Below are 15,012 nucleotides of genomic sequence, written 5' to 3' on the forward strand. Positions count from 1 at the left end.
CCACCCTAGATCCTACTCCTCTTTGGCTTTGTCCTTGTGTCCTTTATACATGTTCTTTGACAACCCTTACCCCCACCCTATTATCACCTCCAATTTCCCCTCTGGTTACTGTTAGTTTGTTTTTATTTCAATGTCTCTGGTTATATTTTGCTTGCTTGCTTGTTTTGTTGATTAAGTTCCACTTATAGGCGAGATCATATGGTATTTGTCTTTCACTGCCTGGCTTATTTCACTTAGCATAATGCTCTCCAGTTCCATCCATGCTGTTGCAAAGGGTAGGAGCTCCTTCTTTCTTTCTGCTGCATATGGTACATTTACACAATGAAAATACTCTTTTTATAGTTGTTGAAAATAATAGTAAGTGACTTTTCAGTTGTCACTCAATATAGCTACATTATTCATCTGCTAAGCTTCCTAGAATGATCACCTATTGAGAAACAGTAGCTGAAGTGGCTCTTGGGAGCCAGCTCACCCCAACTGACTTCCTTTAGTAGAACAATTTAAGTTCTTACTGTTCTTTTTAAGAGTCCTTGTAAAAATATAATCCTAAGAATAGTCTAGGCTTACTTATAAATTATTTAAAACAACAAAATTTCTGTGTAAGTTATAGATGAAAAATCCTAAAGAAATTTACTTGGATATTATTTTTTTTTCTATAGGTAGGTTCATCTTATAAAGAGTCAGGAATTTGTTTTTCTGGAACCTGAGGGATCAAGATAGTTTAAAATTTCAGCTGGGCACTAACCCAACCTGTTTACCAATGATACATCCCTTATATTATTATCAGGCAAATTCCTTGACTAGTTGCATAAGAACAGTCCACGGCAATAAAGATTTGCATGTTGTAAAGACTCTTGACTCTTAAAAACTTCAAATACGTATTCCTATTTTAAACATTAACCAAAAAGTAGCAGAAGGAAAGGAAGACCTTCATGAAAAAATGTTTGGCCTATTGCTTGCTGAATGTATATTAGATCTTCATGTGGGCCTGCAAGTTCCCATTGATGCATGTTAGGTCTATGCAAGCATGAGCTCTGAAGGTTTTTTCCAGAGCAACTAGGAAATCTTTTTGTGTTATCCATTACTACATATTATTATTCACTCCCCATGGTTCTTACAACCTAGAAGTGCTTATGTCATAGATCCTCTTGTCTATCTTAAAACACATTTCCACTCATTATGTAGTTCTGCTGTGTTATTATGTAACTATTATATAACACTAAATTATTGGTTTTCTTTCTTTGTTAAGTCACAATACTATTTCCTATCTCTTATTGCAAGTGAACTGTATTTAATTTATATTATGAAATAAGTAGCTTTTAAGATTCTTATTTTTCCTGTGTGACTCTTGCTTCTCATAAAATATACAAATTATTTTTCCTTGTCCATGCTTATAGATGCCCCATGAAATGTGAACATATACTTTTTGAATATCCTGAACCCATAGTCATTTGTCCACTTCCTCTGAGTTCGGATACCCACCTTGCAGCTCGGCTCCTCTTCTACCTCTACTTTCATATATTGGCTGAGCTGACAATGCCACATGGGGCTGGTGTGAAAAAGAGACTTCCAAAATCCTCCCACAACAGCATACATCACATGTCATCCTTTTATCTCATGGCTTTTGTCATTCACAGCTAATTTCATTTCTTACATGTTGCTCTTTCTCTCTGCTTTACAGCTTCCTTTAGGAAATTTCTCTTATTAAAAAATGACCCTAACATGACTAGTACTAGTGATTTGCTTGTAAAAAGAAAAAAAAAGGTAATTTTAATTAAAAAAATAGACATAACTAGAAATGAGTATTTTCTATTTTTATGCCAATGAAAGTATCTAGGAGGCCCTTTATATACTTTGACATTTCATTTATCTCTAAATTATCTTTTAATTAAATCTATTTTTCCTTAAGCACCATTAAAGATAAATAAAATCTATAGTTTTCTTATATCATTATTTTTACTCTAATTATTTTTTCCAGTTTTGTTGAGATATAATTGCTATATCCCACTGTATCAGTTTTAGGTGTACAATGTAATAATTTGATATATGTATATATTGTAAAATAATTACCACAATAAATTTAGTTAACATTCACTGCCCCACACAGTTACTAAATATTTTCTCTAGTGATGAGAATTTCTAAGAGCTATTCTTAGAACTTTCAAATATACAATATACTACTGTTAACTATAGTCATCATGCTGTACATTACATTCCCAAAACTTATAACTGGAAGTTTGTGTCTTTGACCACCTTCACCCAATTTGCTCAACCCCACACTTGAACTCTGGCAACCACCACTCTATACTCTGTATCTATGAGTTTGGGTTTTTTTCAAGGTCCATCTATCTTGTCACAAATGGTAGGATTACCTTTTTATGGCTTAAAATTTTTTTATTGTGTAAATATAATACAGTTTCTTTACCTATTCATCCATCAATAAATATTTAGGTTATATTCATGTCTTGGCTATTGTAAACAATGTTGTCATGAACATGGATAGGCATATATATATTTTTTGAGATAGTGATTGTTTCCTTCAAATATGTTCCCAAAAGTAGAATTGCTAGATAATATGGTAGTTCTTTTTAAAAATTTTTCAGGAACCTCCATATAGTTTTCTATAGGGACTACACCAATTTACATTCCCACCAACAGTGCACAAGAAATCCCTTTTCTCCACATCCTTGGAGGAGAGGCACATCATGATTACATTACAAAAGAGCAAAGATAAGGAGAAAATCTTAAAAGCACCAAGAGAAAAGGAGATAGTTACCTACAAATGAGACTATCAGCTGATTTCTCAAAGGAAACCATACAGGCAGGAAGGGTCTGGAAAGAAGTATTCACAGCTTTGAAAGGCAAGGACCTACATTTAAGATTACTCTATCCAGCAAAGTTATCATTTAGAATGGAAGGGCAGATTAAGTGCTTCCCAGACAAGGTTAAAGTTAAAGAAGTTCATCATCACCAAGACCTTATTATATGAAATGTTAAAGGGACTTATCTAAGAAAAAGAAGATCAAAACTATGAACAGTAAAATGACAACAAACTCACAACAACTGAACCTAAAAAAACAACAAAAACAAAAACAAACTAAGCAAACAACTAGAACAGGAACTAATGACAGAAATCGAGGTCACTTGGATGTTTATCAGTGGGGAGAGGGAGAGAAGGGAATGGGGGAAAAGATACAGGGAATAAAAAACATAAATGGTAGGCAGAAAATAGACAGGGGGAGGTTAAGAACAGTATAGAAATGGAGAAGCCAAAGAACTTATGTGTACGACCCATGGACATGAACCTGGGTAGTGGGAATGCTGGTAGTAGGGGTTGCAGAATGGAGGGTAATAAAGGGGAAAAATGGGACAACTGTAATAGCATGATCAATAAAATGTACTTAAAAAAAGAAAAACATGCTCTAAGACGATATATTATAAAGTGATTTATAGCATATTGACTGTAGTTCTTCTAATGAAAAGGTAATTGTCCAAGTTTCCCTGGAGAATACTCTCAGTAACAACAATCCATGCTCATGGAAAGTCATGAGTTAGGAAATGAGAACCAAATGAATTTACAGCTTGGAAAAGCCAATAATAATTAATTTAACAACAAATATCTGTAGAGATATGTATATATTTCAAAATTTCTCTTGGGAGAAACAAGGTCATTGAAGGCCACAGACCACTTACTTAACATGTTCAAAGAATTTTTACTTAATAAGATAATATGCTCTAAAGTTTTTGCATTAAAAGATAACTTGTTTTAGGACTAGGAGGTTATAATAAAGAGTTGGTCACTACCATTATTTGTATTTCAATATTATAGCAAGTATTTATGAGAAACATTCCTAAAGTAAGTTCACATTGAACTTGGACAATCTACTCCTCAAGAGCAGCAGAGAGAAAACAGTGTCATTAATAGGGGTTTTATTCTGATTCATTGGCTAAGAAAATGGGAACAGTTTGAGGTCTTCCATGTTGTTTCATTTCAATAAGCAGCAAGCATTTTTCATGTCCTTATTAAAGCAGTTAGTGTCTTTCTCTAGTCTCATTATCACTGCCAGAGTACTCTCTCTGTTGTTTCATAACCAGGACAATTCCTTTTCATTTCAGAGAAGATCAGAAAGTCAAATCTGATTGCTCACATGTGGTTGTTAATAAAACTCTTATTGTGCTGCTCAAGGTACCCATGGGGATTGTACAGTTATTTATATTTTCAGATGGTTGTCTACAATTATTGTGATTGTACTTTCACAAAGTAAATGTATCTCCACCAATTAAAGCAGTGGTGGGCTAAGAATATTCATCAGACTATGTGACAGGATAGGGTTTTTGATCAAAGCACAGAAATTAAATTGCTGTTACCATGCATTCAGCCCAAGTGTTAAATTAAAATGCTCAGCAACTTTGGAGTTTATTCAAGCAGATGTTAACTATTTTTGAAAATAAACATGACACAGGACTTGCATTTGTGGCATGACTCTTTGTTGTATTAAAAGTGCTGAAAAATGACTATATAATTTGGGGGATATAGTTTATGGTATATGGCCAATTTGATTAGTATTCATCCAGGTCAGCTCAAAATTCCAAAAAGACTTATTTCGGTTTATATCTTTGTATATTATTTGCTCCACCCCTTCATTTTCTTTGAAGGCTTCTGGACTAAGACAGAGTATCCATGAAAAGAAGAATCTGAGGCTATGAAACAGACAAAACATACTTTGTTGTATAGAAACCTCATTGTATCTAGTTTGACAGTGCTTGCAGCAAAAGTGATCAGCTTTATTTCCATTCCATTAGCTGTCATCCTGATGCTAGACTTTTAGCCTGCTGAGTGTGAGATGTGACTGTCGTGCACAATTCCCATCAAAGGTAATTTTCTGTGCAATGGTGTGTAAAATTTACCTCTAATTATGATAAGATCACTGATGGGTCACTTATGATATGCTCTCTAGAGACAAGAATAGTTTTCGGCAAGATTCATCTGAGAAATTAAATTGGTTTGACAATGACTCAATAGAAAGTAAATCTCTCTTAGAAAATTATTCCTCAATCATGTTTAAAGTCCTAAAGAAATCCAGAGATAGGGGAGCAGTATGCACAGTGGTGAAGGCTATGAGTTTTAAATTTATGCTGATTTGAGTTTTAATCCAGGATTTCTGAGCCTAGAGGGCCCTGCATGATCTGGCCTCTGCACATCTCTTGGCTTCTCTTCTGACATTTGCTACCTGGGCTCCATCAGCACTGGTCTGGCCCTTGAACATGCCATGGACACTGTTGTTTTAGGGAATCTTTGACCACAGAGTTTCCTGTTGTTGGAAACTCTGTTTATGCTGTTCCTTCAGATGTTCACGTGGCTGGGACTCCCTTGTTCTTTCACTTTCCAATCAGTGGAATGTATCACATCCACTATTTAAACTGTCTGAACATAGCTTCTTCCTCTCTACTTAAGGTAGCCAACCCCTTATTCAATCACTATTGTGTCATCCCAATGCTGTTCTTGAAGTACTAATCATAGTCTTAAATTATTTATTTACTGCTTATTATATTATATAACTAAGTGTACTCAATGTATAATTAAGTTTGCATATGACCATAGTGGGGAAAATATTTCAGAATGGAAGGTATCTTGACTGGGATATCCCCAAATCTTCAAACCCCACTGATATTAGCTAGCTCACATTAGCCACTCACATTTGAGTCAGTGACCCAAAACTGCTGAAAAATGGATTAAAAAGGAGATCCTCATTAACAAAGTAGGGATGGAGAACTTCCTGGACTTTATGTAAAACAGCATCAAAACAGAACTAATTATTAGGAAAGAAAACTAATTATTATTTCACTAAAATAGCACTAGAGTGATTTCACATTTCACTATGATCATGGAGAGTCTCCATGAAGGGAGAATATGTTATTCACTTTAGTTATTAACACTTTTTGGGTAAAGTTTTTATATATAATGGCAGTAAATAGAAATTAGATAAAAAATATGGTAAAATTTTGTATTTATTTAAACCTATCAGTGTTTTTGTCTTCCTTCCCAAGATACCATACTTGTAGATACAATAATAACTTTTTAAATGGTTTATGTGCAGTAAATATTTGTCAACAAATGACTAAGTGCTTAATGCACTGGAAGGATTACTTGTGTTCTAATCCTCAATGCAAACTGTAACAACAACAAGAAGAAAGATAAAATCCTTACCATAGGGTCCAGTCATGGCCACAGTAGGGCTGTACATTTCCAAGGTAGAATCCCAGAGACTGAGTGACCTCCACAAGATTGGTAAAGTCAAGGCTAATGCTGTTGAAAAGGACAGATGTCATGATGATTTCATCAATAGCCCATACATCTTCTCCCTGGGAAGAATGATATGGTTGCCACCATCTGAACTGAATCCCAAAATGTCTTGCATCATCTGGTAATTCTACAGAGATGATTCTAAAGGAGAAAAAAAAATTTAGATTACTTTAACATCTTAAAATACAGTTATAGCAGGGTTTTCTGCTGCTGTATAGTACTTTAAAAAATAGTTTTCCCACTATTACATTCTTCTGAGACTTCCAATTTCTTGTTTGACTCCAATAAAGTCTTCTAAACACATCTAAAAATGTGACTTTGCTTTCCCTCATCAGCTCTCAGAAAAGCTAACTCAGTAAAACACAGTGCGCAAAGTGGTAGAATTCACCTCAGTCTGGTAAAGGATCTTTGGCAGCTTGTTACACAAATTAGAGTTTGGGGCTAGTTGGAGTTGTGGCCCTTCCTTATTCCCATGAGTTTAGCATAGTGTGCAAGGTCACTTGCTGTGTCATGCGGCTATGACAACAAACCTTTACCTGACAAATGGGGAAGAAAATTAAGAATAATATCTAATTTCCCAGAGCAATTATTGTACACAGCAGCAGAAACCATACATTAATTGTCACTGCAATGACATCTGCTTGAAAGCTCCATAAATCATAGCAGCATGCTGCTCACACCCATACACAAGGTTAGATGTGAAGCAAATAGCAAATACATTTGTCTCCATCAGTGTGCAATTAAAGACCAGGAGAGGTGTTTGCAGTAAATGCACACTGAAGGGGCTGAATCTTTTTCTAGTGAGCAAGGAAAAACTTTCAAGACAGGTGACTAGTTGGATAATTTAGAAATAAATTATTTAAAAATTGTAAAATGTCTTATTTAAAACATTATTTAAAAATGCCTAAGGATGATGTACTAAGAAATTAGATTAATTTTAATATTTATATTATATTATCTTTAGTTATTGTGTAAAGAAATGTTAAATCATATTTGGAAGTGTATTTTTATACACTAAAAGTTATTAAAATATTTATTTTCTCTTTAAATAATTTGTACATGAAAATATGAATATAACACATGACCATCACCAGTAATTATACATACTACTTACTAGTAAGAAACCAGTAGAACCTTTTGCAATATGAGAAAACATACTTTATAAATAATAAAATATCAATATTCAAATATAAAAATAGAAATTAAAAAACAGTTCTCAAGCTAAAAATACATAGCTATAATATGTTTATGGATTTTAAATACTTTTCATGTCTGCTGAATTATTTTTTACCAATGTGAATTTGTTAAAAGAAAAGAGTAAAATTTATTTAAGTATTTTAATAATTTTCACCTTAATTTCTCTAAATATTGACTTGTTTATTAAATATTAAATAAGCATATTATTAATATTAACATCAAATATATAGACTAAAACAAACTATTTAAACTGGCTAAACAATGAAAACATACATTAATTTAATAATTTAATTTATCATTATTAAAAATTATAATTTTCCTTTATATTGATAAATAAAAGCAGTTACTATTCTGTCTGATGAAAATATAATTTTTAAAAATAACAACTGAAGAGTAGAATTTCTTGAGTGACTTTATAGGAAAATAAAGTGTATTTATGTGTATGATAAACAGTAATTGAAGATATCAATATTTCCCCTGGCAGAGATATTAAGACTGTGGGTCTATAACCAGACTCTTGGGTAGAGTCCCCAATCTGACACCTAATGGTTAATAACTTTGCAGCTGCAAGGAAGGTACTTAACATCTGTGTTCTTCAGCATCTTCATTTGTGAAACTGGGGTAATATCCTTATGGCAAAGTCAGAGACTTTTTTCAGTTTTTCACTGTTGTGTCTTAGCACCTAAAACAGTACCTGGTACACAATAAGGACTGAAGAAATTCTTGCTGCATGAATGAACTACTATTATCAGTATACCCTTTTAAAGATTTTAAAAATATGAAGGCAGCTTTTAAGTGACAATGCCAGGATATAGATCTTAGCAGCATGGCTGTAGAGCCTATGCTCCTGACCTTTATTCCATGTCTTGAGGTGGAGGGACAGTTTTCTTTCACCACTCTATGCATATTACAGTGGCTGGTTAGAATAGCTACGGAACCAATGGTAAGAAAATGCCGAGATGAGAACCCAGGATGTTAGGTCGACTGTCTGTATCAATCTTCCTTTTTAAGGCAAGTATTAAACTCACATATTTCTTGTCATCAGACACAATAATCAAAACAAAAATAAAATAAGATTAGGCTTCATAATAATTTTAGAAAATAAACCCCCTATAATTAAGAAAAATCTAGAATAATTTTAGTCTCATCAGTGATACAAAGTTTTATATTAATAAAAATACCAATTATTTCATGACATTTTAATCAATTTGAATTAAAAGATTAACTTAAACATATTCACAGACTTCAAACTTTATAAATAAGAAGCACATAGAGTTCTTTTATTTAGTGATTGAATCATAGGCAAGCAAATTGTTAGAAATTGGCTAGGAGTAAATAATGGGTAGCCAATTAGCATATCTAATTTATGGATCACACTTCATTTTTGAACAACCATGAAAGAAAGCAACAATATGGAATTCATAGCAATTACAGGCAGCACTTTATGCTGAAGAAAATACAGCAAATGACTAAGGGCATCAAGATACCTTTAACTCTCCTATAAAGAATTTACATGGTTTATATTATTTATCATATAAAACATAACTTAGTATCTAGAATATATCAAATTCCACTTTTGTCAATCACTTTTTATTAATATCCACAAGACAGATAGGGAGGGCAGAAGATTATTGGGACAGAGGTACATATATAGAAAATGGAAGTGTTATTCCCACTTCTTTAAAGAAAAAAAATCTACACTCTGATCTTAATCTTTCAAGCTATGCACATACCTAAAGCTGAAAAGCCACTTTGATCTTGCTTAGAAGAAAAATGTTATTGGCAAATGGCAGGCAAGAATAAATGCACCTTTCTAATACCACATTAAATGTGTAATTATTTTTCATATCAACAAAAATTAATTAAGTATCATGGATATAGACTGATTACTGAATTTTGGAGCTGTCCATCCTTATTAGAAGAAATTGTGTTTCAGACCCAGTTAACTTAGATGGGGATATTTTCTTCATGTTTTCATCATTACTATTATCACTTTGATTTTTGTTTCATTTTCTTTTAATGTTCACTATCGAGAGCCTATGAAACATTTCTTTGGGATTCATATGTCTCTACTGAGTGAGAAAGTTGAGTTTAGCCTTACATTTACCTTTAAGGAAAAATACTCAATACATCTGGTGTGTTCTTAAAATTTGATAAAGTATAGTGTTTATAACTCATAATAGTGGTTAACTATAATCTCTGTTATGTTACTTTATTTTCTGTGAACATAAAATTTCTCATCAATTTGTAAATACTTAAATACAGGGACAGCCCTAGGAAAAATGCTCAACTGTGTCAAGTCTATCAGCAGTGCCCCTGCCTGTCTACCATGGTGCCAACGCAAACCTCAGCGCTCAAAGCCCTCACTCTTCACATGTCCCCATGATCAACAGGTACTTCCAGGAAAGGCAAGTAGTGTTCTTTACATCAGACTGGGAATGTTAGCCACAGTGTTCACTCCTCCAATGGTATTTTCACTTTTCCGGTCTCCTCTTTTCCTGATGTTTTAAAGGCATTTCAGTGAGAAGATCAATAATGTTCTAAAAGGGCTGAGGATGCTTTGGACACTTTCAAAATTATTCCATTATTTGTGATTACTACTCTGCTAACATTGAAGGGTAGCCCTGCTTTAAGTGAAACTTAAATCTCACAACTGTGACTATAGATTACAAAATAAGTAAGCTAAAGAAAAATAGAAGGGGCCTGAATAAAGGACTTTAAATATATCCTCACATTCCACCTTTGCCAGGGACTCTATACATGCTAGAAAAATTTCTTTGTATTCATTACTTAATTATTACATGAAAACTTCATTGATTATCAGATTTTATAAGTTACTATCTCATATAATTTATTATAACATATTATAATATTATACTGCTAAAAATTCAGCAATAGCAGTTGTAATTTACTATTATATTAAAATCACATCTAATAGTTTGCACTATAGTTAAATAAGAAAAATAGTAATAAGTATTTTTATCTTTCCTAAGCATCAAAATATTTCCCATCCTGGCTGGTGTGACTCACTGGATTGAGCGCCATCCTGTGAACTGAAAAGTCACTGGATGATTCCCAGTCAGGGCACATGCCTGATTTGTGGGCCAGGTCCCCAGTTGGGGGTGTGTGAGAGGCAATTGATTGATGTTTCTTTTCCTTTCTCTCTCCCTCCACACTCCTCTCTCTAAAAATAAATAAATAAAATCTTTAAAAAATATTTCCTTATGTGCACATTTCAAAATATGGGAATAAATTTCTTCAAATTATCATGTCAGTAGAGCAAAAAATGGATTAGAAGAATATGGCTTGCTAATTTTTCATTGCAAGACACATCAATCTTTGTCCTCACCACCTTTCAATGGAAAAATATCTGGAGTCTTACACCCACTTGAATTTCTCCAGGAAAGAGATGTCATTCTAACCATTCTCCAAATGATCTCTAACATACCTGGGCTCATGATAGTTGAGATATGAATAGTGCTCCAAGAGTTTCCAAGTTATCCCATTATCATAAGAATAATGCAGTAAAACTCCTTCTCCAGGCTGGTCAGGGGCTCTGCATGTGCTCAGAACAGACTTGCTTCCCAGCCGCAAGGTAAACTGGAGAAACCTAGATGGGAATTGTCTATAATTAGTGGGTCTATAATTGAACATTTTAAATCATAATGTTCATTTTGGTTTTTAAAGAAATTCAAACAAGTTTAAATGAACTTCCCCAAAGCAGTAGATTTCCACCCACCCCTCTTTTATAAAATGTAAATATTTTCACTGTGAGATGTATGAATATGTGTAGAAGATGAGGTCAATGCACCCGTTTAACATACAGATACATCCACACAAGTATAACTGTATATTTACACATATTTATATACTATGACTTATGTATGTACACTTAAAATGCCAATCATTCCTTTACTGCATTATTTATTAGGTGCTGGGGGAAGGGAAGATGTAGTGTAAATCTAATCAGCCTCTCCAAGCTGTCAAATAAATAAAACTACATAAATAATTAACTACCCCTTGGCTTGAGAACACAATTTTGATGCTAACATTTCATATTTTTAAAACTCCAGTCAGTCATTTGTATCTTAAAGTCATCAGTGAGATTTTTAATTTATTAAAAATTAGGACACATCAACACTATATAAACTATGTCATCCTGGTTAAAAATGGGAATATGTATATATCATAAAAAAAGAAAATTAATAGACCTAAATTCAATCATTATTATCTGGTTTCAGTATATATTCCACCCTGCCTTCACTCACCTGGATTGCGAGCTGTCAAGGAAAGATGTAATTAACTGACGCCTCCCATCTTTGTTGAAAACCAGAGCCTTACCACTGGCCAACACACCACAGCCAAAGCTGACTTCAGCACCACGGATAGAGTAAAAGTTATGGTAAGAGGAGAGCCTGGAATTGCCAAAGCTTTCAGAAATAAACATTGGGAATGTCTGGGATGCCATCTCACAAGCTGGGCCAGAAAATCCAGGGTCACACCTGAAAGATATGCCATGAAATTAAATCTTAAACTGTTAGTCCTTTTAGAGTTTCCCGAATCTACTCTGGGGAGGAGGAAGTCCAGAGGCTGGGATCTGATTGAATTGTAAGCAAGGTTCATTAATCTTTGGAGAATTCTGAATCTGAAAACTTGATAAGGGAAATTGATTGTGAATATTCCAGAAGAATACAATCTTTGCATAGGTCTTCAGCAAAAAGCTTATGATTAAAACAGTAATTCAGCACTCACCTCCAACCAATGCCAGCTATTTATCTGCAAATAGATCTATTTTCATGTACATTTCCAACTTAAAGTCACTATAAAAGGTATATAATTTTATTCATAACTATGTTCATTAAGTTTGTAAAAGAAATAATGTAAAATGCTTCTATAAGATAACTAGAATAAATTTCCTTTAAGAACTGTAAAAATACAAGTTATATTTGTGATTGGAGTTATTTAAAATATTTGAAAAAGATTGCGAAATAAATTTATCCTTAACTATTGCAAACTTAGATTGGCATTTCAAAGGAAATGCTTATGCCCTTGGCTTAGATAGATGTCCTTAGTAGAACTGTGTTGCCTCTCAGTAGAATCCAAAATTAGTAGTGCTCAAGAAAAATAATAAAAAACCCTACATAACAACTTTCCTGCTGCCATGTAAGAACACACTGTATTCATGTTAGCTGACTAGAACATATATAGGACTCCTTGAGTCTCCTGTCAGTCAAAAAAACTCATCACAGAAAACTCAATAATTGAATAATCAGAACCTTCTTATATTTAAAGACATTTATTCATCAAGAGTTAGTTTCAAATGCCTTAATTTTATTGTACTATTTCTTTCTCCCTATATTTACTATCTTCCCCATTAAAAAATTAAATTAAATTGACATCTTTTTGGGTGCATGGGGATTCTCATCAAAACATTCAAAACTTCCTAGAGCCTGAAAACAAGCCTTTTCATCATAATACCATAATTGAGAAGGCTATTCTTTACCAGTAGTGCTGACACTGGGATCTATGCTGGCATCAGAGAGGGTTTAAGGAATGTGTAAATGTACTGAAATGAAATGCCAACTGTTATGTGTACCGGATATTCTGAGGGAGAAAACATACAGTAATCATCTTATTATCAAAGAAGTTGGACTCTAAGTTGCCAAGAACTACTTCAGAGTGAAGTTTGAGGGTTGTCTGACATTAGAGATGGAAGTAGGAAATAAAAACAATATTTCACAGAGCATGTAAAATGAGCCTCACAGTTTGCTTCTTTTGCATGTTATGTCATTGACTTAGTTAGACTCTGATTAGCCAAATAGTTTCCAAAAAGGATTTAAAAATTACCTAAAGAGGACACATTTTTTTTTTTTTACATTGGGAAACTAAATATGGCAACAAATTGGAATTAGTTGGGCCAGAAAATCCAGGGTCACACCTTGGGGGCGGGGGGCAGGTCACACCCCCTGCCCCCCACCCCCAAGACTGTCTATTGCCACTCTATTTTAAGGCAAATGAGTCTTTATGTATCTTAAATATGTCTTCACAGGGCTAGTGAATCAGAGAAATTGGTGACCATTTAGAGATGATTCACATTGGAATCAGTTTCCATTTACTGGTTTTGAAGGTGTACTTTTAATCCAGTTACACAATTGGTATAGAATGTTGATAAGGATTTCCACTCATATATTAAGAAGCTTTTGTTTTGCAGAACAGTAGCATAGCAAATACTGGTGATTTTTGGAGTAACCTGACCTGAGGCTCTCCTGACTCCAAATATGTCCCCTACTAGTTCAATTACTCATCCTTAAAGGTAACATTTTCCAGTCAGAAAAGCAAACAAACAAATAGACAAACAAACAAAAAACTCTCTCCCTCTGAAGACACATAGCTGAAACTTGCATAGAAAGGTTTGTAAGCTCTCTGTCCTTCTCATTAGACTTTCTAACATCTCTATCAGGGAGTTTATCAGGATAGTGAGTTGTCAGTTTAGACACCCTGGCCTGGGGATTATACACAGGCAAGAAAGTGTTAGGGAGCAAGAGAGCTGGAATCCTGGTAGCAAATAATGGTAGTGATGAGGGCAGCAAACTGGGGAGAAAAACACAAAGCTGCAGAGCCCCCAAATTTGAAGATTGTTTAAAGGAAATAAGTGTTATTGAATATGAATTTCTTTTCCATGCAATTTTGTTCAAACTTGAGAAGGTGCATATTGCTGGAAAAGAATGCAGTGGCCAAACATTTAGCTCAGCCACAAATGAACAAAGCCAATGAATATTACATAAAATATTCTCAGTAATAAGAAAATAACTAAATTTCCAACTTGTGAAAATATTCTGTAAAACTTCAGAAGGAGGTGAAGGCTATGCTTATTCAGGATAACATATAATGCCAGAAGAGAATGATGCCCACAGACATAAAACTGCCATTCAGATTTCTGTTTGCATCCATCATGGGTAACAGAGATGGCTGCCGTAATAAAACTATTGAATGGTAAGAGGGATATTGTATACAATAAATGAAGTATAACTATTGTAATTATAGATATGTCTTTGAGAAATGGCACTTTCTATTTTTATTAATAAAAGCAGCTGTCATTTTAGATAACTTATTTTCAAAACATTTTAGGACAACTTCAGGAATTGCAAAAATGTGTGGGCTACTTGGGTTAATATAATATGAAATGCATTAGACAAGAGGATGGTTTAGTTAAGGAAAAGGAATAAAGATAACCACTTGAAGAAAATACAAGTCAATGTTTCACAGATTTACAGTCAGTGTTCTGAGTGGGAATTGGTGGTTTTATTAAAAGTACAGAAATGCATATTAAGTTTTGAAATATGAGTAGGAATTTTTCAATTCTTTATGCATTTTATAAAATTTCCTATTGTGCAGAGAGAGTTCTCTGTTAATTAAATTTATTGAAATATAGTTAGAAAGTTAACCTGACACTAATCTCTGTACTGCCAAGTATCCTGTGTCTTAATATAATTCACAAATGATAAATGCAA

The 15,012-nt window shown here is 33.6% G+C and overlaps 1 protein-coding gene across 5 annotated transcripts in view; it reads right to left on the minus strand.

Annotated features, from left to right (window-relative positions):
- RELN (reelin) overlaps window positions 1–15,012 on the minus strand; it is a 567,213-nt gene that overhangs the window by 164,942 nt on the left and 387,259 nt on the right. For all 5 annotated transcript variants that reach the window (XM_036010728.1, XM_036010729.1, XM_028525327.2 and 2 more), the window contains exons 18-20: window positions 11,770–12,003; window positions 10,950–11,111; window positions 6,209–6,445 (exon numbers count right to left, since the gene is read on the minus strand). In XM_036010728.1, the coding sequence (XP_035866621.1) occupies window positions 6,209–6,445; window positions 10,950–11,111; window positions 11,770–12,003 (633 nt within the window). The remainder of the gene's footprint in view (window positions 1–6,208; window positions 6,446–10,949; window positions 11,112–11,769; window positions 12,004–15,012) is intronic.

The sequence above is a fragment of the Phyllostomus discolor genome, chromosome 10 (assembly GCF_004126475.2).
Source record: "Phyllostomus discolor isolate MPI-MPIP mPhyDis1 chromosome 10, mPhyDis1.pri.v3, whole genome shotgun sequence".
NCBI lineage: Eukaryota > Metazoa > Chordata > Mammalia > Chiroptera > Phyllostomidae > Phyllostomus > Phyllostomus discolor.